The sequence below is a fragment of the Ursus americanus genome, chromosome 15 (assembly GCF_024610735.1).
Source record: "Ursus americanus isolate L20-20 chromosome 15, mUrsAme1.1.p, whole genome shotgun sequence".
In the NCBI taxonomy this organism is placed as follows: Eukaryota; Metazoa; Chordata; class Mammalia; order Carnivora; family Ursidae; genus Ursus; species Ursus americanus.
Window position 1 is genome coordinate 15,286,367 of NC_142141.1, and position 24,009 is coordinate 15,310,375.

Genomic DNA, 24,009 nt, shown 5'->3' on the forward strand with positions numbered 1-24,009 from the left:
AGTTTCCAAATGATTAGTTTTACTGTAAATTAATGATTTATATGTGTCTCCAGGGCCTATCACAGCACAGATACATAATCAGTACCCAATAAGTATTTTGTGGCATATATGAATGAGTGAAAGAGTACAATTAACCTTTCCAACTATGATGAAGTCAGCAAGGACACAGGGACATTATTATTCTAACTCTGTCATTTTTTTCAGGAATTACAACTGTCCTTACAATGACCACGATCAATACCCACCTGCGGGAGACTCTCCCTAAAATTCCCTATGTGAAGGCCATTGACATGTACCTGATGGGGTGCTTTGTCTTTGTTTTCATGGCCCTTCTGGAATATGCTTTGGTCAACTACATCTTTTTTGGGAGGGGACCCCAACGCCAAAAGAAAGCAGCTGAGAAAGCTGCTAGTGCCAACAATGAGAAGATGCGCCTGGATGTCAACAAGGTAAATTCAGAGGGCAAGCCCTCCTTGCTTCCTTAACTCATAGAAGAATGCCAGCAATATAGGTTAATGACCTTGATTATCAAATGAGGAAACCAAGGCCCAGGGAAGAGAATGGGTAGTTTTTCCAAAATCATAAAGTTATTTAGTGATGGAGGCACAATTAGGGCCAAAACTCATCATACAACATTTGGCATCCCTTACCTTAACACTAGGGTTGCCCAAACCATGGTCATCTGAGAACTACCCTTGTGAGTTTTTCCATATATGAGTATAATGTGTACTATTATTTACTTTATATTTATTTACATTTACTCACTTTAAATAATTAACAAAGGAAATTTTAAAACACTTAAATCAGTACTACTTGCTGGAAGTTAATCTTAAGTGAGAAATATGAAACTATGTTATTAAATTCTCGGCTATCCTAGATGAAGGCTCTGGGCCTGAGTCCATTGTCTGATTTAAAAGGGAGATAAACAAGTACAAAGATGTATTAAAGAGCCACCAGCAATGAATAAAGTCTTTCTCTTTGAAGTCATCAGAAGGATAGAAAGATAAGTGGATGGGAAAGAGAGTAATTTTCTCCTTCAGTGACAAATAATCACGTAATGCCTTGCATACAGTACCACTTAAAATCGCTAGAGCACATGACTATAAGAGACTGCCATCTTGCTTAAGTTACACATAGTCAAAGAACAATTTCCATGCGGTTGTAAACCCTGTTGAGTCTTTAAGGCAGTGGTTCTCAATCTTGGGTGCCCCATTGACTGACTGGGAGAGCATTAACAAATACTGAAGCCTGATTCCTTCCCCAGAAATTCTTATTTGAATGTACTAGAGTATGCCTGCGTATCATAATTTTTAAAAATTCTTCAAATGCTATTCTAATTTGCAGCCAAGATTTAGAATCTCCGTTTGAGGTTTTTGACAGCAGTCCCAATGGATCCATCCCTTTTTACTACCCAAATGTGACTTCACCTGGCTTCCTCTATCAAACTTTCTGCACTAAACAGAATATTTATGTATGTATTTTCCCATAGTCCAAATTTAAATCCTTCAAAATAGACAAAAAAACAAGGTCTTATTTTAATATCTGCCATAAATAGTGCTTATAAAGTAGCACATAGTGTTAAATTTAATAAATAGTTCACTGTGATGAAACTAGGAAAACAGTAATACTTTTAAACCATCTGGAATTATTAACCATATCAATCATTATTTAATTGACATTTTAATATTTCTATCTTCATGTGATTTCCAAGGATAGCACACCATAAATGATCTCTATAGTTGAATTTTATTTGGAGCAAACCCAATGAAAGCTTCTAACTCACTAATGTTTTCACATATCTATAGGTCTCATTTTTCTTTTTTGAACTATTCTCTAAGAAAAGGCACTCGCTTCCTGAGAGATGATATTTGTAATGATGCAAATTTTAAATATGACCCTTGAAAGCTAATGAACCCCGAGTCTAGAAAATTGTCCATTTCTTTACAGTACCTGAGGTTTCGCTTATTAAAATCTGTTGCTAGGTTCCAACCTAGCATTATGGCTCTCTCAGGCTGTCAAGCGAAAGCATGCTTTTTAAATCCATTCTATGATTTTTCTGATATAGTGGTGTTAGTTAAATAAATAAATAAATAAATAAATAAATAAATAAATAAAACTATCTCAGAGGACTGCAGTTTGAAATGAGTCTAAATCAATTGCCTAATGAAATGCTGACTTAATAAGATAACATCTGATCTCTTTTCACTTTCATCTACCCTATTTTTTTTTCACACCAATTTGCATTTAAATGATAAATTTAAGAGCCAGAGAGTGGCAGTTTTATAGCACACTGAGCCTGGAGAGCTTCAGAGTTTAACTTCAATATACTGAGATGGAGATAGAGAATGGTTCACCGTACGAATACCCCACAGTGGTGAAAAGCCCATCCTCTTGGCTGAAGTTGGACCCACAAGTCAGAGCATAGAATATGAGAGAACAAAACAGATATCAGAGTTCTTCTCATACCAGAGTTCCTCTCATACAAAACAGATACAGAGTTCCCAAAACACAGGAGATCTTTCCCCCAGAGGATCTTTGGCAATGTCTGTAGATATTCTGGGTTGTCAAAACTAGGAAGAGGGAACTGCTACCCATATCTAGTGAACAGAGGCCAAGGGTGCTGCAAACACCCATCTGTGCATTGAATGGCCTCCTCGTAACAAATAACCATCCAGCCGCAAATGTCGATAATGCTGAGGTTAAAAAACCCTGCAGGAATCTAATCCTCTAGTTTCAAACATAGGAAACTGAGGCCCAGGAAAATAGAAGGTGCTTGTCCTGTTCTTAAATCTCTTAAATACAGTGGTTTCTCCACTTTCTTCAATCAAGATGTATAGTATCAAGACATCAGAAGTTGTAATTAGCACGACAGTTCTAAACAAGCATTTTGTAGTCAGTTCCAGCATTTACCATCCATTTACAGTTGCGTGACAATATGCAGTAAACAAATAAGCAAGCAGGCGAGCCTCTCTGACCCTGCCGTTTCCTCCTCTGTAAAAACAGAGTGAATTCCTCTCTCATAAGTTATTATGAGATTATTTGTGGTGATGTGTAGAGAGGATAACATAGTCCTCACTATATGGTAAACACTCTGTAAGTGGTAAATACTCATAATGTATTAAAATATTATAATGATAGGAATTTTACTTTTTGTAAAATTTACGATCTCTAGACATATTGACAATGCTTGTGTATTTTACGCAGTAAATATATAGCATATAGGGTGCAATCCCATTCCTAAAAGAGAATACTATCTATAGAGGAATGTTTCACGTTAGAAGTTTTAAAGTCAGTGCAAGAAAATCATTTTTCAACAGGTATTAGCTATAACATCTATAGCAAACCAACTACAAACTTTATCATTTCTGAGGCCAGGATACTTGGAGCTATCTTGATTTGATTAAAACAAAAAGGTGACCATCTCACATTCCATACTCCTATGGTTTCTTTTTTAACCCAGCATGAAGGATTAGAGATCTACATAGGGCTCTGATTGCATATCCCCTTCTTTTGTGTTGGCATTGCGAATAATGCCACTCTATTTCTTATCAAGAATGTCCCTTCTTTTCAACTGTAATTCTAATTTTTGTCTTTTTCCCCCCCTAAAGCTGGGACACATATAATCAGCTAAGTATTGTTGGATGCTCTGGAAAAATCAGTCAGTAGGAGGATTGGCCTTTTCAGTTTCCCTTGATGGTTTCCTAGAGACGCAAGCAGCACGTCATGTCATCTAAAGTGATTTTTAAACTGTGCTCTGTCCTGAGGTCAGGGAGGGATGAATACGGGAAGCCTAGCCAGGTGGGAGCCAATTGTTGCTTCAAGGGCATACTTCCACATTTTTCCAATCTCTTCTCTGTATTGGTTTCCTGTAAATTTTTAATTTAAGAAGAGTGTATGCAGCTCTTAAAACAATTCTTATCTTGCCATTTAATTGATGCCAAAACTAAGGCTCTTAAGGAAAGTAAAATATCCAAGGTGGTATAACAAAATTAATGAAATTTCTGAGACTTGATCTGGATTTTCCAGTCTGTATCTGGTATAAATTCTGCTATGCCAGCAAGTACAAAAATAACATAAAATTTAAAAGCTGATTCCGCATTAATCCATATATTCAATTCAGTTGACTTCACCTGAAAAAAAAATCCATCTGACACATGAGAGTCCATGGCTAACAAATAGTATCACATGTCTTCATGTAACAAATTAAGTTCTAAAATATTGAGAATTTTAAATAAACCTCAAACCAAAAAGAGGTCTACTGAATATTTTTTCCACGTGTCTTCTGGAGTTGTTAATTCAAAAAGATATATATATATATATATATAAATGTAATCTCTATCTTAGTGTTAGGAGAGCCCTTCCTGTCATTCCTTGCATTCTTCTATTTGTGTGTGTGTGTGTGTGTGTGTGTGTGTGCGCATCCTTATAGAATTTGCTCTTGATTAATTTCACTTCCTGCTTATGCCTTCAAGTTTTCAACTCTCCTTTCTTTCTTTTAAGCTTTATGTCGTTCATTGTTTATTTTGCTGCCAATAACTAAGTATATGTGTATTTGAGAATTTAGTTACTCCTGCCGTTCACCACCCTGACTCCTACATATCTGAAAAGCCTCCAGTACCTTAATTGCATTGAGGGACCCATAACCACCAGTTTTCCAAATAAAGCTGTGCCAAAAAGTCTCCATTTGGGGAGCATTCTTTATTCTGTATTCGTAGGTGTTGTGAGTCTCTGTATTGCCTTTATCCATTGTGCCTAATTTTTTTGTTATGCAAAGCCACTAAAACCTTTTAAATCTATTTATTTTTAGTGTTTGGAATTAGATTTTTTTCAAATGATACATTAAAAAAGTACAGCTAATTCAAAAGCCTTCTCTCTGTTAGCATCAGTCTTTCTAAAGACCAGTAGCATTTATCTATATCCAATTTACTTTAACCACAAATCCTAATCTACTGGCATCAGTCGACTTAATTAGCACATTCTCTACTTTGTCTTCCAGATTTTTTATAAAGATATTAAACAAAATGGGACCCAATATCGATCCTTGTGGGACCCAACTGGAAACCTCTCCCCAACTAGACGGACTACCAATTACGATTTCTCTCTGTATACGGTTAGATAGCCAGTTTTTAATCCATTTATTTGTATTTCTGTTGGAGCCAATTTGTTTAGCTGTTCCCTGTAAAATAATGTATGGGGTCTTTGCAGATAACCTGTGGACTTATATCCACAGAAACTTGGAAATAACTTGAATGTTTTCATGAGACCCAAATGGGATTTTCCTGTTGTTTTTTTTTTTTAATGTAGCTATAATGAGCCTAAGCTTCACTGTTCCATTCAGTCATTATTATTGTGCTAGAGAAAGAAACCAAGTGTATCATATTTTGAGATTCCTTTTCATTTGTATTGAGGGAATAGAATGTCATTATATATTGTGGCATTTCTTAGTTTTCTTGTGTTTCTTTTGGTTAGTGGAATAGGTAGAGAATTATACATCCTTTCTATTGGTTGGCTCAGAATTTAAGGACCTAAATTTTCTGTCCTAGATTATTAATTTATGTCTAGGAATGTTATGTTTGCATCAAGTCCTTGTTGCTTTATTGTTATATATTTTACAAATAACTGTTACCTTGGTGGACTCAGCACTATTGTAATGACAGGTAAAAGGCGATAATTGAGATTGTTCCTTGTTATAGCTCTTGACTTAAATGAATTCCAAAGACAACCCTTTTTTTTTTTTTTTGCACTAATACTTACAGTTTAGTTTCTGAATCCTCATGTGTTTGCAATTCTTAATTGGCAAATTGTCATTCATATTGCCCTCCCATTGGAGGAGGAGGAGAATTATCACCATTCTACCTTATCATCCACTACTTATCCAACTACATTTTTTAAAATTTCTATTTCTTGGTGAGGCAGTGAATGATAGTGAATGCTTGTGAATCTTTCCTATGAGGACTTGATGCTTGATAAGCTGTTATTGTATCCTCTGAGTACCATGTTCTTCTCTAATTTTACTGTTCTGACCCAGGGTTCCTTAATTCCAAATTTTTATTGCCTTTGGGGTGGGAGAAAGGTATGGTTTATCTATTAAATTACTACTCTGTTTTGGTGTTTTAAGCTGGCTATTAACTTTATTACCTGCTGTGATATGCATAGTAACAGAGTCTGATAAATGGTATTAGGTAGATTCCAGAAGAGATGGTTGAAATTTTGCCATCACTAATTTACTCCTAGTCCCCTAAACATCCAGCCCCTACTGTGTCTGTTCTTTTAGGCTATCTCATTTGTGTTGTTGTTGCTGCTGTTCTCGTTTTTAACTCTAGGTACTCTTGTTGAAATTGAAGTGGACTGATTTGGTTGGGTAGTATCCTGGGTAGAATGTTGATCATTTAGAAGAAAACATGTTTGACAGCTGGAATTTGGGTTTATGATGAAAACGATAGAAGAATCTTGTATTTTCCAAAACCAAAACCAAAGTATACTGCATGATTGTTCTAGTGACTGGGTAAAGTTACATGAAAATTCGGAAAATCCCCAGATTGTGAGAATATTTCAAAGACAATTTGCCCCTTTGGTACATTAGATTTTTCAACTAATGGCTTGAAAGAGTTAATGATACTCTCTAAAGATCCTAATTTGTTAAGAACTCTTTCCCTATTTCATTAAACATTATGTTAAAGAGAATGTTCAATAATTTACATTGAAATATGAATCTTAATGTCTTCTGCTTTTATGCTTTTTGCTGTTGTTGTTGGGTACGTCTTTATTCTGTCCTTTGAGTTCTCTTTTAAGTTCAAATTTAGTGTATGAAATAAGGACTGGTGTCCAAAAGTTTGAATAATGAGCTATTAAATATATAACCTGTGAACATCAAGATGAATGTGACAATCCTCAGAGGCAATAGGGTCCACTGGGAAAATGGTGGCTTTTAGAATCAGACTGAACTGGGTTTACATTCAGGCATGGTCTTTTAGGAGCTAGGTGACATTAGATATGTTTCACCTTTCCACGCTTCAGTTTCCTCAACTGAAAACTAAAACATTAATTTCTGCCTCATGGAGCTGTTGAGGGGTTTAAATGAGATAATTATGTTAAGGGCCTTATATGGTACCTGACAAAGAGTGCTCAATAATTTAGTTGCCATTATTCTGGAGATGGTAGCAGAGAATGTATAGCTTTCTCATTTTTTTTCTTTTTTTCTTAGTTCTGTTACTATATTTCTAATTATAAAACTAAGTCATGATTTTTTTAATGTGTAAAAGGCATGAAAACTGTCTGTTTCTCCACACTCAGGTATAATCATTATTAATATTGCCTTTTATTCACATGACATGCTTTTATTTAAAGAATTATGCTCTGCAATTGTGTATACTGCTATTTTCCACTTCCCTTTTTCTACCTTTGAGTATAAATATACATCATTTCCAGTAGCTACAAGATATTTTATTGATATATGTATCATAATTTATGCAATGAATACCTAATGTTAGATATTTACATTGTTTCCAGGTGGTTTTCCATTATAAACAACATTAAGCATTCCATTGCTGACATGTTTGTACAATATTGATTCCTGATATATTGCTTAAAATGGAATTTCTGGGTAAAAAAGTACATGCCTTTAAAATGGTGATTGCTAAGTTGTTCCTTAGTAAGGTTCTGCTATAGTTTACATACTAGCACCATATGAGAGCATGGCGGTGTACACACACACACACACACACACAATGTCACCCAGCCTTTAAAAGAGAGACAGAAAACTGATGCCTGTGTCCAACTGAAAAAGTGTCAGAGAAGTGAAGGTAGAAGAACCCAAAACCTGTGTCCTCTCCATTCAAAAGCCATAGAGCATAAAACAATAGAAAAACAAAAAAACAAAAAAACAATCAACACTCAACTCAAACGGAAGCTCTACAGAGAGACAGAGACGCATAAGCAGGGCCAACATTCATGCAAGCAGAACCCAGACAAATCCAACTAAGCTGTATTTGAGCAAATGGGGAGACCCATTAGAAGCATCTAAGCAAAGAAACAGCATGGCAGCTCTGTAAGAAAACTATAAATGACTCTGTCTCTGTCTGTTTTCTCAGGTAGAGAGAGAAAGGAACTCAGGAGGCTAAAGACAGGTAACAACTCTTACTGGGGAAAAAAAAAAAGCTTCAGGATAAATTAAAATTTCCCTAATAAAAGCTTTTTCTCACCAAAAATTGAAAGAGAATATGAAACAAAAGGTCAAGGATGGGATGATAAACAAGGTGCTAGGAGGTGATTAAGAAGACAAAAATGAAGACAAAGCAATCTCTGTAGAACCTAGGAACTGGATCTGAAACAGCAAGAGAGCAAGCGTGGCAGAGAATCAGTGCAGTAACACAGAGATCAGATTGTAGGAAATCGTGCCAAATGGAGAGAAGAGAGATGCAGAAAGAAACACCACTTAGAAAAAAATATAATAAATATGTAAAACAGGTACAGGAGATTAAACATGCAGAATTGTGTTAGTATAGAATGGAACAAAATGGAATAGAAAAAATCTGATGTCAATAATTATAATAGTAATGAATACTTACTGAATCCCTTTTCTGTTTTTAGACACTTTACATATATTACGACATGACATAGCTCTTATTATTATCCTTTGTGGTAGTAATTATAATTTTACAGATGATGAACTGAGACCCAGAGAGTATAATTAACTTGCTTAAGGTTAGACAGCTAAGAAATGGTTGAACAGAAAATATGACTACAGGCTACACTCTTAACTAATATGCTAGACATTATATATTTATACATACCTGTGATGAAATTAATCAGTAAGCCAAAAGAATATACTGGGTTCCAAGGTAAAAATTAATATAATCTCATTACCACCTTATTATATCCTTGTGACTTTACCAAACTTCCAGTCAGAAATAGTGAATGATCTACAAGGAAGGAAAAAAAAAGTTAGGACTCAAAGTATTCCATAGCAATATTAAATTTTGTAAAATAATGGAAAAATGTTACAGGACTCTGAGGGGGGAAAAATGTAATCTAAAAATATTATTGTTGATAGACAAAGGCAAAAGAAAGTAAACTATCCTCAGTATCCAAGGTTTAATGAATAGAGCATCCATGAAATCTTATTTAAAAGCTTCATAAAAAAGTCTAGCCCCAATTAAAGGTAGTCAAAGTAAGGAATTTTAGAATAGGAAAAGCCAGCGTGCTAGCATTCAGAACTAAAGACAGCATGTCAATCTAAAACTATACAGTTCCAGAAATTAAAGTTATAGAATAAAAGACATTTCAATTATTTTTAAATACTAAATACTATGTAAAAAGAATAAATCAGGATGTGTATTGTTGAAGAGGGAGAAAGTGTTGTTTCCTAATTCTTAGCAGGGACTTGACATTTACTCTTTATCTTTAGAGTTTATGAATCAAGAAGTTGAAGATTAAGGATATGTTTAAAAATTACCATAGATTACTACGACTTTGTCTCTTGAGGAGTGTACCCAAATTGCCTACATTAGGGTCATCTGGAGTTCTCGCTTAAAAAGTAGATTCCACCTGAGAAATCGTAAATCACAGTTTTTGGTGGGACAGCTGAGGAATCTGCATTTTATCTCCCAGATCTGTCGTATCCACTGAAACATGAAAGTTCAAGGATCAGGATTGGTATGATGAACTGACAATTCATCGTATACAAAACTTCAATAATAAGAAGGCAGTAGAGAAAGATGCAGATAAGACAGCTAAAGCCAGATGTCAGAAAAAAGGATAAGGACAATTTAAAAGCAAATTTAGAGCGTAAATTAGGATGATAGAATTAAGACCAAACTTGTTTTAACTGCTGTAAGTAGAGCACCTAATCAACTTACCTGTCAGAAGAAGAAGATTCTTAGATTAAATCAAGCAACTAAACCCAACAGAATGTTATTTATTAGAGACCCCTCTAAAGTAAAGATATTGAGAAATATTCTTTGTAAAGTCACAGGTAAAAGCAATGAGGCAAATAAAAGTCTGAGGATAGCTGAGGATTGGATATTATTACATTTTAATAGTATTAATATCATGACTATTACTACATTATAAGGATGAATTGAAGGTAAAAAATACTGAGAAATATTTTATAATAATTGTAATCCAAAATAAAGGTGTTATCATTGATTAATAATTTTTATGTAATTCATAAAATTAAAATTGAAATAGCATCCAAATAAAATGATAGGAAATGAAAAGAGAAAATGACAGAAACATTACCTGAGTAATGTATTTAATAAAGTTGATAAGTTGTATAGCCCCAATTTTATAGAACTCATGGGTCAAAGATACAATAAATTTAATTTGAAGAACATCTAGAAAATAATGTCAATTTAAAATACTATATAATTAATTCCAAGGAATGTGGTTAAAATAACAGTGGGAAAGTTGTAGTTTCAAACACATTCCTAGCAAATAATTTTAAAAAATGAATTAAATGTACAATTCGAAAAGTTAAAAATAGATCAACAATATATCTAAAAGAAGCAGAAGGTAATTAAGAAAAGTTGGTACACCTGGGTGGCTCAGTCAGTTAAGCATCTGCCTTTGGCTCAGGTCATGATCCCAGCGTCCTGGGATCGAGTTCCGAGTTGGGCTCCTTGCTCAGTGGGGAGCCTGCTTCTCCCTCTGCTTGTACTCTCTCTCTCTCAAATAAATAAATAAATAAAATCTTTTTTTAAAAAAAGATCAATTAAAATTTTTTTAAAAATAGAAAATCAAAGTAAAATAATGTACAAATAAATCAGTTCTTTAAGGGATGCCGGGACGGCTCAGTCAGTTAAGCACCTGCCTTCAGCTCAGGTCATGGTTGGGATCAAGTACCATGTCAGGCTTCTTGCTCAGCAGGGAGCCTGCTTCTCCCTCTGCCTCCTGCTCCCCCTGCTTGTGCTCTCTCTCTCTGACAAATAAATAAATAAGATTTAAAATAAATCAGTTCTTTTTAAAAAATAAGTAAAATAGGGAAATAATTGATCAAGGAAAAACTTACTAAAGAAGCAAAGAGGGAGCCAAAGTAGAAATTTTTTAAAAGCATAATAATTGCTTTTCTAAAAGGTGAAATTAAAAGAAAATTATGCAAAGATCTCAGAAAATGTGGATAAAATATATGACATTCTTAGAAGATATAAATTAGCAAACTGAACCTAGAAGAAAGAGAAAACAGAAACAGAGCAATTACCAAAGATAAAACTAAGAAAACTGACAAAACGATGTAACCACACTCCAGCCCAGAAGTCTTCAGCAGTAAGTCTTGTCAAACATTATAAGCAAATACTTCCGGTGCCAAAACCATAAATGAAAAAAAAAAGGATATGAAAAAAAGCTATGGATCCGCTTTATTAATGAATATTTCAGTGGAGGAAAAAAATCTTTAAATATCAAGTTTAATCCAGAAAATATTAAAAGCAAACTGCAACATAAGCACATACTGTCATTTCAAAACATGATTATAATATTATTTACCATATTAATACATTGAAAAGGTGAAAATTTTTTCATCCTTCCAGTAGATTACCAAGAGTTATTCTAAGGTATCTGTTGAGTTCAGTATTCATTTTTGGTTGTAAATTTAAAATCCCTTAGGGAATTGGGAAATGATGGATATTTTTCCTGCTGTTTCTTTACTTCTCTTCATCTAACCAAAAGCTCTCTCTTACATTTTGTCTTAGGTGGGAAAGTACAGGCAGGGACAAGAAATGGTGCTGACTATCACACTATTATTTAATTTTGTAAAAATTATTAGCCATTGAAATTACATGAGAGAAAATAAGGAATGTTAGAAAAGGAGGGAAAAGGATTTCACTCTTAGCAAAACAAAACAAAAATTCTGGGAGAAACTTTTAGAAACCCTATGAGAAAGGAGAAAGGGAAGTTTTCACAGCTTTTCTATATAAAGAGTATATAAATAATAATTAAAATATTTGAAGGAAAGAAAAGAGCCCTTTTACTACTAATAATAGGTTTTTGACGAAAGAAAACTTTGTTAAAAAAACTTATTTTGAGGTGCCTAGGTGGCTCAGTCGTTAAGCCTTCAACCCAGGGCATGATTCCGGCGTTCTGGGATCGAGCCCCGCATCAGGCTCCTCTGCTGGGAGCCTGCTTCTTCCTCTCCCACTCCCCCTACTTGTGTTCCCTCTCTCGCTGGCTGTCTCTCTCTGTCAAATAAATAAATAAAATCTTTAAAAAAAAAAAAAAAACTTATTTTTTTAAAGGTAACATGTTAAGAGAATCAGTTTTTTTCTGAATTATTTTATGAGTTTAGTGTAATCTCATTGGATGACCAATGGCTTCCTTTGGAATTTTTTTTTTTTTTAAGATTTTATTTATTTATTCGACAGAGATAGAGACAGCCAGCGAGAGAGGGAACACAAGCAGGGGGAGTGGGAGAGGAAGAAGCAGGCTCCTAGCAGAGGAGCCTGACGTGGGGCTCGATCCCATAACGCCGGGATCACGCCCTGAGCCAAAGGCAGACGCTTAACCGCTGTGCCACCCAGGCGCCCCTTTGGAATTTTGATCTTTAGTGGTTGGTTTTAGAAGTCTGACATAGTAATTTTAAAGTTTTGGAAGAAAAAAATATATGTGAAGAATCAGGAAAGTGAAAAAAAAAGAAAAAAGAAAGAAAAGACTAGCTCTACCAGAAGTTTAAATGAATTGTAAAACCAGAGTGATTAATGCAGTATAGTCCTGAATCAGTGCTATCTAAATAAAGAGCACAGGAATTGTCTTAGAAACATTAGAAAATTAAATTATTAATAAAAGTATCATTTAATAACATTGGGAACATGTAAGTTATTTAATAAACAATGGCAAGTAATTAGATGGTCTGACCATTTGGGAATATTTAAATGTAATACCATACATCTAACCCACCCCTTCCTCCAGATTAAATTCTAGATAAATTAAAGTGCTAGATATTTTTTAAAGACAAATGGATACATAAAAAGCAGAAAACCATGTATAAATATTTTAGTTAACATAAATTTGGTAAAACAAGACAGGAAATCTAGAATTTGGGAAAGAATAATATATTTGAGCTTTAAAAATGTTTGATTTCTGTATTTTTCTTTTTCTCTTACCATTCTTATCAGGTAAAGCTTTTCTTTCCACAAGGAGCATAATTTTTTGTCTTCTTTCTAATTACTAATTGCTTTTTAAAGCACATGGTTATTTTCATTTAATAATCCCACTTTTAAAGCCCACTTTTTGAGGGTAAAAACAATCAAAATGTTTTATAATTATCTTTTTAAGTTTTTTTTTTTTTTTTTTTTTTGAGAGAGAGCGCACCAGCAGGGGGAGGAGCAGAGGGGCAAGCAGACTCCCTGCTGAGCAGGGAGCCCAGCATGGGGCTGGATCCCAGGACCTCCAAGAACACCAGGAACATGACCTGAGGAAAGGCAGATGCTTAGCTGACTGAGGACCCAGGTGTCTCTATAATCTTTTTTTTTTTCATGAATCTGTTACATCTGTTTATACTTTTATATGAGCAGATTCTCTTTCTCATTTTCCCTTCAACAATATTGATTATTGATTGCTCTTCACAATTTATTATGGGTATAGTCTTATTTTAATTTGTATTTCCCACATTTCTTAAGCAATGTAATAACTTTTCATATATTTATGTGGTGGAATCAGCTTCCCTGTGAATTGCCTATGGTTACTGTTTTTTTTTTTTTTTTAAGATTTTATTTATTTATTTGAGAGTGAGAGAGAGCAAGGGGGGGAGGGGCAGAGGGACTAGCAGACTCCCCACTGAGCAAGGAGCCCAACACAGAGCTTGATCCTAGGACCCTGAGATCATGACCTAAGCTCAAGACAGACGCTTAACCGACTGAGCCACCCAGAAACCCCTTGCCTATGGTTACTCTTATCCATTTCTCTTTTTTCAGTTTCAAGAGGTCCAAGTATAATAAATATACTAACCATTTATTAGTATGAGCATTGCAGATATTTTTCCCAAGCTCTCACTCATTCCATAACAAGTTTTCAATTTTTATATTGTCTAATTATTAATACTTTTGTAATTTCTGGGTTTCCTGGAATGGATAAAAATTCCTCTTGAAACTCTAGGTTAGGCATATGGTCTAATGAATTTTTCTAAAAGTTTTTTTTTCCTTTTCATACTTAATTGATTATTTCATGTTTTACATTTAATCCATCTTAAATAATATATTATTGTTAGTGCAAGATAATGGTCAACTTTATATTTTTCTAGGTGTAAAACCAATAGCACAAGCATTATTGAATTATTGTATTTTAAAAATGCATTTTCCCAATGGTTACATTTGGAGAGTGGGATGGGATGATAAAACACTTCCATTTTTCATTTTATGTCTTTCTGTAGTGTTTGAACTGTTACAATGAGCATATATTACTTTTAAAACTTAAGACAGTGTGTGAGTCTGTATATATACATATTCCCACTCAATTTGCCAGTATGATCCTGGGATGCAGTTATTACATCCTCTCTTATACACAGAGACACACACGCTTATTCACCATACCTACCACACCCATACAGACACAAACCACACACGGACACAATTCCTAGTTTTCCCAATGCTTCATAGATCACTTAACCAGAATAACCCTATTACATATAAATAACACACGCTCATTTCTAATAATTATTGTGTATATTCTAATAATTATTGCTATCAGAAAGAAAAAGAAGGAAGGAAGGAAGAAGGGAGTAGGGAGAGGGAGGAAAGAAGACGGAAAGAGGGAGAGAATGGTGTGGGCTGAACAGTAACTGGTCTGCCTTGGGAATAGTCAAGCCCTTGCTGTCTGACTTTCTTGTCAATGTTGTCACCAGTGATACAGTTAGACAAAGAGACCTTTACTGTTTTTTTTTTTTTAAGTTTGGACATACCTATAGCAACACTGCCCATGGATCCCTGCAGATATAGTTCCCCATGAAAAAATTAATCTTCTAACTTGGTACAGCAAACTGAAATTCAGATGACTCAAGATTTAAGTTTTAATTCTGACACTTAAGCCATATTTGTAATATCCAAGAGGTCCACCTGTCCTGCAAAATAAGGATGTGATCTCTAAGATCTCATCCACCTTAAAAATTACATGGTTCTAGAATGTTTACTGAGCCTTCCTGCCCGAAATTCATTAGTTCCATAGCCTCCTTTTGATTAAACCGCCTATCACTTATTTCTACTACAAGCAGTTGTTTATTAATTTAAAATTTACAAACAGGTGTACAGAGTTAATATCATACTCTGTGATTAAAAATCATTTTATTTAATAACTTTCCTATTGGGAAAATGTGGAAAAATGTCTATAGAGAGAAATATTGTAAAACAATTCCTGGGGTAGGAACAACTGAAGGTACTATGAATCCAACTCCTTTTCTAAAATTAACTCATCTAAATAAGGTACAGTTCTTACATGGGAAAAATTAGACTTGGATAAATTGAATAGTAAGCTGTAAAGAAGGTAGTAAGTAGCCAAGCAGGCAGGTCCATTAGACTATGATAATATTGTGCCCTGGTGTAGTATTTATACTTTCTCAATGTGCTTCAATGATCTCAAAAATAACCAGATCCATAGAGGGTAAATATAAACCCCATTTTATAAATGAGTAAATGGAACAGACACCTAGGCATTCATTATGGAAACACATTTCCAGGACCAAAGCCCCTTGAATCTTACTACCATGTTCTTATCCATTGCCTGGTCAGCTTCTCTGTTGAATCCCTTCTTAATTAGAGAACCTGGTTATCTCCTGTCCTACAAGGAGGCCAACATTTACCAACTATGATTCATTTCCCTTCAATTAGGTTTTTTCCTAGAATGAGAACCGCAACCAAAGAGTTAAATTTTGAGAACATATTTGTTCTGTCAGAGGGCCCATGTTGCCAGTAAACAAAATTTAGCAAACGACAGAAAAGGTATATATGTAACACTTTGTGGTTTTCCAAAGCACTCGTAATACGTTGCCTCTTCAGGTGCTCCATTCCATTCTAGAATTCGAAATACAATACCGCTAATATGCTACTACCATGTTGTTAGATCAGTACTGGAAGTCAAGCCCACCTTGTGGAATATTAACATAGTCTTTAAGGAAAGACATGCAATGGTTTTCAATTTTAAGACAAAGCTTCACTTCTGAAGAGTTCCTTAAGTTAGTATGATACTTACCTATACTGAAAACATGTAATTTCTTTCCTATTGTCCATTATAAAAACCCGCCAATAAATTAATGGTGTATTTTGCAGTTACTAAATTTCCTAAAATCAGATTTTAGGAAATGTGGTAACAGTCGTAGTATCATGAGTACAATTATTTCTGAGAAAACTCTGGGAAGATGAATTGTTGAAAAATAGAAAACTGTGTGTTCCTTGGGCAGCTTTGGGAATTAAGGACTGGCATTAAATTTTTATTAACCATCTTTCTATTAATATTAAATTGTTAAAAAGCAAAACAAAACAAGTAAAGTACCTCCAGCAAGTCTTGTGTTCCTAAAGAAATTAGGAATTTTTTATGGCCTCTGCTGAGAAGAGGTTTACAGAATTGCTGGATGCTTCTTTGATTTTGGCAAAGAGCACCAAGAGAGACATAACGAAAATGGAACCTGACATAATTTTGAAGTCTCCCTCAGCAATAAACAAGCTGTCTCTTTGCCTCTCAATACTACTGCTAGCTTCTGCTGCAGAAAATTCCTGGAAGCTGGACCAGCTTCAAAGACCCCATAGCCAGTTTCTTCCACTGAGTCCCAGGTACTGCTCTGACTCCCTACAGCGGGGTAAGCATCTCTGAATCCTGGAGCTCAAGCCTGCTAGCCCAGGTGCCACCCTGAGAGCGCACTGCAGTAAGAGTCCTCCACAGTGAATACTGCTTTCCGGGGCATTTCACATTTCTTCACCACGTCAGGGTTGTTCACTTCAGCAGCTGAGAGCGTTGGTCCCCTGACGCCAACAACATGGGCCCCATTCCTGTGAGAGTCTTTCGGATACGCCTTGCTCCCGTCGCGGCAGCCAGCTGTAGGATAGCATTAAACTTTTCTCACAAGGGACAAGATTTAGAAGAAACATCACAGATGTGCTGATCATTCAGCAGGTTTATCAAATTATTGCTCTTGGAGAGTACCACAGCCGTTCAGAGCACAGGCACACCTAGCTTAATCAAACCAACTGGATTCCGAATTTGAGAGCGTCCTGAGTTTAAGCCCTGTCATTCTCACTTGTTAGATATGTCAGCCTGAGAAAGCTCTCTGAGCCTCAGTTTCCGAGTTTGTAAGATGGGGATGACTGTTGTACCCTTAAAAGATAGTTTTAAGGATTGCAGGAGGTAATTTGAGGAAGTACTTGGAAAGCCAGCATTTCTTAAGCACTAACCTCAAAATTGATGTCTATCATGAAAAGGATTGCAAGGGCAGAACTCTTGACTTTCCCCATTTCTCAAGATTTGTTTCTAAATGAAGCACTGTCTCTGTCAGTGGGATGAAACAGTCCACTGCCTCTATAATATTCTTTCAAATTGTATGACAGAATCAGAATGAATAGTACATAGTACACATGATGCATGCTACTGAGTTTCTTGCTACTGAGGTGTTAACTTTAAATGCGTGTTCTGGAAAAGCTTCACAGAGTAAAAAGGACAGTCTGTCTCAGGGGCAAAAAGAAGAGCAAAGTGCCCTTCTGCCCTGCCGATATACATGGCTATGACAGAACAACGGTATTTTAACCCTTGAAAGAATGTGAATTGATCTTCTCATTTTATAAATGAAGAAACTGATACCCAGAGAGGTAGATTGACTAGTCTGCGGACACACAGCAATTAAATAACAAAGACCCTAATTCTGTGTAACCTGTGTTACACGGAATAACCTGTGTAACCTGCCCATTGTGCAGCACTGCTTTTCACTTCTTGACTTGACAATACATAATAATTTGATCTGCACCTTTCCTCAATCCCTTGCTTTTTTCAACAAAGTACTCTAACAAATATTAGTAAACAGGAAACCATTCTGGTGCATTGGAAATTGTTCCATCCTGGCTCCTACCCTATGTAACATTGAACAAAATACTTCTGAACTACTAGTAATATTTCTAAAAAACTAACATTTACCAAGAGTTTACAAGAGCTTTATTTGAATTTTTACCATCCACTGCCCTGCCCCATAGTAGCATTTTATAGGAGGCCATCCTCAGACCACAACATCAGAATCACCAATACTTTAAAAAATGCAGAACCCCAGCCCATTCCTGGATTTACTGAATCAGAATTTCTGATGACCCAAAAATTTAAATTTTAGCACATTCTCCAAGTGATTCTAATGCTCATGAAAGCTTGAAGCTTGTTGAGTTACTAGATACCCTTACAGTCCTCTAAAATTTTACTGATGACAAAAACTGAGGTCCAGAGAGAAATAACATATTAAGTCACACAGCTTAGTAAGTTGCAAACCTGGGATTTGAACTCAGGTCTTTTATTATTATTATTATTATTATTATTATTATTATTATTATTATTGTTATTATTATTCAGGTCTTTTATTATTATTATAACTCAGGTCTTTTATTATTATGATTATGATTATTATCATCATCGTCATCATCTGAGGGCTTTCAATATTTAACACAGAGTCTAGCTGATATTTTGTTCTTTGGCAAAGCATCAGCTTAGATTTGATGTTCTTTCTTATCTCCCTAAATTCATAATTTTCTTCATTTCTTAATTCAACCTATAGCCTGCATTTTGTAAAGTTTACCATCATCTGCAGATCTCAGAGCCAAGGGTCATTTGGTGTTAAAATGGAACAGAGAGAAGTTTGATAAGGCTGTGTCAGATTAATAGCAGTCTCCCAACAAGCGTTGTATTGTGAGAGTGGATGGTGCATTTGGCAAATTCTCACTGCAGTAGTAATTCACCATGTAATTGACTAAATGTACAGGACTGTCGGCCACCGTTGTACAGGGTTCCCTGATTGAAGTGGATTTAATCGCTCCCTCTCCAGTTCACTCTCCCCCTGGGGTTTAGTTGGTGCCTTGATTGTGATTAATTCAGCATTCTGAAAAGGGAGAACAAAAAATTACCAACGAACTCCTCTACCCCTTTACCGTATAGATGTTGAAGACCTGGTTTAGCAGACTTGGAGATCTACCCTAGATCCTTAAAAAATTCCTTTTGTTTTTTTTAGTTCTACAGTCAGTGACTTTGAGAACTTGAAGGGGTCTAAGAGATGATGTCGCCTGGTACTTCTCAATCTTTAGTGTGCATAAAAGCTGGCTGCATATCTTGCTCAAGTGCGGGTTGCTATTCTGCAGGTGTAGGGTGGGGCCTGAGATTCTGCACTTCTAACAAACTTCCTGGTGATGCCAAAGCTGTTGGTCTCTGGACCACACTCAAGAGCAAAGAGCTAGCCCAGGGAATGCAAATGAGTTCCAACCCTGAAGGAGTAGTGGTTGCTGCCTTCAGAACTAGACTGAAGGTTCTGTAGTTGACTCGGGGACCGGCTGGTCCATTTGCCTGGTTTGTGCCTCTCTCAGGTGTAAGGATAGGAAACTTCACCTCAACATAAATTTTTGTTGTTTTTAATTAATACTTCCTTTTACCTATAGTTTCATTTTTTATTTCCTTTTTTAAATATTGAGGTATAATTGACCTAACATTATATTAGTTTTAGGTTTGCAACATGATTATTTGTGTGTATATGTGTGTGTGTGTGTGTGTGTGTGTGTGTGTGTGTATCAAAATGATTGTCATGATAAGTTCAGTTAACATCCATCATGGTACATTTTTTTTCTTGTGATGTCTCATTTTTATATGCAGACACGGAAACCCAAAAATGTCAGTAAATTCCTCAGGATCATATAAGCTAGTTAGTGGTGGAGCTGGGACTAACTGAAGCTGGAACTGAAACCTAGGCTTCTCTCTCTGAGTTGCACAATTTAATCGCAGATTGCATGTGAAGCTGTTTTAAAATATCTTTCCTCAGCTCTGTCATTGGCAGAGCAAGCCACACAGTGCAATTTGGAGTCAAGAAGCCAAGACACTGAGTCGAATTCAGCCTTTGAAAAGTTCTGCAACTTTGGGAAAAGAATTTCTCTGTATCTTAGTTTTGTTAATCTGTGAGATGAGGCCTTCTCAGGCCTTTCGAATTCCTTCTGACGTTGTAGAGGCAATGAAATAGAAGACATGAGAGCCATTTGATAAAACATAAGTAACTTAAATAAATCTAGGGGATTTTATTAAAATTACTGTAGGATCACTTTATTCTTACAGGATTATTGTTTTTGGAAAACTGCCTCTATATTTCTATATATCTATATTTTATATAGATACAAACATATATATATGTATACTTACATATATAAAATATATATGAATAATACATGACCTTCCTATTATCATGGGTTGAATTTTATCTGAAATTATTGAAATTACTATTTTGAATTTTACTAATGATACCTTTTTGATTTTCTACCCACCTTTAATGCATCTGGTCTGTGCAAAGCATGCGTAGAGACATGGGAAGTGAGAAAGAGAGAGAGAGAGATGAAGCAAGCCAGCTTAAATCTTGTCAGTGATATCTTGTTCTGGGCTGCCAGCAGCAACAAGACTCCATGTTTCTTTATTCACATCCAGAAGGAAAGATGAGGACTTTTTTTTTTTTAACCCCAAAGCCTCCAATAAACCTTCCCTTTCTTTTCATTGATTCAGTTGCCTTATGCCTTCCGATTCCTGAACCAATCCCTGGTAAGGGGAGGGGGGAATACTGAGACTGGTTTATAGCAATCAGGCCCACATCTGGCACAGAGAATCACTCTTTCCCATTGTTACAACGGGTGGGATAGATTCAACCACAATCCGCTGCACAGGCTAATGGGGAAATACGAAGAATTAGTTTTACCTACCTATGTAAACCAGTGAATTTGCATTTTCTTTCCCAGTTGAGCAATGTTAAAGTTGTAAGTATTGTAGGAGTGTTACCTTTTGTTACACACCTAATTGTGTGCCAGACATGATGGTAGGTTCCTTAAGTCTCTTGTCCCCAGCTTAAAACAAACCATCACATAGTGTGCTTTCATTTTAAAGATGAGGTGATATAACTTATTTTAAAGATGAGCAACCTGAGACTCAGCTAAGCTATGGAACTTGACCAAGGGCACAGAATAGAAGCTAGAATACAAAGCTGATTTCAAAACTCATCCCTTCAAGCCTTAACTAACTATATATATGTTCTTATCTACAATTTAAATTTAAGATAGTGCTGCAGAAAGATGATCTCCAAAATGTAATTTCATATCATCTCTACATTGTAATGAAGCTCTCATTATAAATGCATTTAATTGGGGAAGTAAGAGAAGACAGAAATTAATCCAAAAACTTTAGCTTTGCTGATGGGTGCAAGCTCTCCCTTCCCCAAATTTTACTGATCCTGTTGGCAAACAACAAAATGGAACACTTTGAGTCACCCCTTGCCTCTGCCCACTATAAGGATGAAGAACTAAACAAAATTAAGCATTAGGAAGAAATATTATTTGCAGTTACTTTTAGTAGGCCTGTGAATAATGAGGTCTCAGCATTAGACACTTTCCAGACGACTGAAACGAGAAGATTCGCACAGCCCAAACCAACAGGAAGCTCCCTGCCCAAGGGCTGCCGCAGAGAGTGGCACAGGTGTCTTGCTGTGTTCATTCATTTTTTAAAGAGTAATTGAGCAAGTGCTGTGTGTGGTCCTCTGCCACTACTTCCACGGCTGTTTTAATTCAAAAACTGGTTTACCGTCCCCAACCTCTCCTGTCCATGATGTGACGCCAGTTCAATTCCTTTATTTCTATCTAATGTCTCACGACGTCTTCCACATTATCTTTATTATGTGCTCTCCAGTGCCTCTGCCTCCCTCACCCGTCCCTGACTTAGAACTTTCTCTTCTCTAATTAAAGTTACCGTTCCGTGAGTTTATCATATAGGGCACTCTTTTAGGTACTTTATATGAATTCTCTCATTTAATCCTCATGACCACCCAGTAAGGCAGACACCGTTCTACCTATTTTACAGTTGAGAAAACTGAGGCTCAGAAAGGTTCAATATCCTGCCGAAGATCACAGAGCTTTGTGACCTTTCCTTTAACCCAGTCTGCTTCTAACCCAAGCAGTGTGGCTTCAGAGCCCATTGATGCCTCAACCCAAGAGAAAGTGAATGCTTATAGGTTTACCCTGAGAGTGCCTACAGTCTACAGGTGAAGAGTTTGGATATTTGTACTAGCTTATTTTAAAATCTAACATGAGTCCCTCTCATTTCACAAAGTGGCTCTTCCTAAAATGAAGTCAAATCAAAGTTAGCAGGAAAGGTCCAGAGGTAAAAGAGATCCCTCAAGCTGTCTAACGTGGTACTTACTGAATATAATGTGTAGACAAAGTCCCCCTACGTTCCCACTTTCTTTCTCTTCCCGCCTGATAAGCCTGACTCTCTCTTTATAAAGGCCCAGTGCCACATTTACCCCACCCCCACCCCCGGCAGCTCCGAGCTCAGGCCATAATCTCTTACTTGCCCACTGCCCTGCCCCATTCTTGTCACCGTTCCTTCAGCTGCACAGTGCATGCTCATATTCCTAAATGTCTCCCCCTCAAAACAAGAGGGAATTTTACTGTCTCAAGGGAACATGTAACTCCTGGCATACCATCGATCTTCAGTGTGATGACTCTGAATGGGACTGTCTGGGTTCACATTCCAGATCCCTTATTTACTCACTCCGTTACTTTCTGCAAGTGACTTAAATTTTTAATCTCAGCAGGCTTATCTCAGAAATGAGAGTTGTTCATAAGAGAACCTACCATAAAGGAGTGTGGTGAAGAATGCGTGCCATAATCCACAGAGCGTGCTCATAACTCCCTGGAATATAGTATGTAGGCCCACTAAATGTTGACTGCAAGTATTACCTGCTAATTTAATTGATACTTCTTGAGTCCCTATCCAACGTGCTCCTTGCCCTCACAGGGACCACATCTTAAAGGGAGGATACACTTTCAACAAATGTCTATGGAAATAATACATAAGCAAAAATAAAGGCAGTGAGGGAAATGTCTTCATTGCTATGAGAACCTGACGGAGTGCAGTATGACCCAGGAACACTCCCCAGTAGAAGGAACATTTTCGAACTGAGCTGTGAAAGATGCAAATATGTAGGAGCAAGGAAGGCTGAATATGGATCCCCTACTCCCTATTATCTAATGACACAAAGGTTAGAAATTCCATGGTCCTAAGAAGCTGTGTGGAGTTTATAAATACTTTTGTTGTAATTAGATATTTGCCATTCATATTTGTTATGAATACATTTTTCTGTAATCATACTGCTCTTATCAGTTATTTTGCTTTTGTTGTATACAGTGGGTGCACGCTTACAAGTACACACTTTGAGTTATTTGGACTACATCACTTTTTAATTACTGCTGAGTCACTGTTCACTAGTGCATTTTTTTTAAGCAGTTACTAGATCCATTGCTCTTTAGTGCTAAATATGTGTCTCAACTCCCACTCATAGGATTTGGTAACCAGTATGAATCCATGTACCCTCCCCATCCAGCCCACCTCTGTTCTAGAGACCCATTTCAGCGCCACTTTCATGCCCCCTGCCATTTAAGAACCAAACTAAACTCTAAATGCATAGAAGCAAAGGTCACTGGCTGTGTTCCCGGCATCTCTGTGGAGCTGAATGTTTCTTTCTGTTACCCTTTTGCTACATGTTCACTGGAATCCTGCCTATCTGGTCTGCATTAGATCAGCTTTCTGGCGTCCTAGCCAAATGAAATGAAAAACAATAGGAGGCAGGGGGTAATGTTCTGTAGAAGGAGAAAGTGTCTCTAATACATAAGAGTGGAGCAGATTATAGGCTAGCTGGTTTGTTTTTGTTTGGTTAGAGTAGACTAATTCTCTTTTTTTGAGTCAATATCTTACAGGGGGAGGGAACTATCAGATTTTTAACTGCATTAAAACATTGGTGCCTTGACTAAGGAGGACAGAAACTAAAACTTG

General features: G+C 36.2%; 1 protein-coding gene across 4 annotated transcripts in view; it reads left to right on the forward strand.

The window, feature by feature from the left end:
* The window catches only part of GABRB2 (gamma-aminobutyric acid type A receptor subunit beta2), a 236,256-nt gene that overhangs the window by 194,539 nt on the left and 17,708 nt on the right, over positions 1–24,009 (forward strand). For 3 of the 4 annotated variants that reach the window (XM_045792044.2, XM_045792042.2, XM_045792043.2), the window contains exon 9: positions 205–449. In XM_045792044.2, coding sequence (XP_045648000.1) covers positions 205–449 — 245 coding nt within the window. Of the gene's footprint in view, positions 1–204; positions 450–4,996; positions 5,111–24,009 lie in introns of all 4 variants that reach the window. The other variant, XM_045792045.2, reaches the window with a different exon arrangement.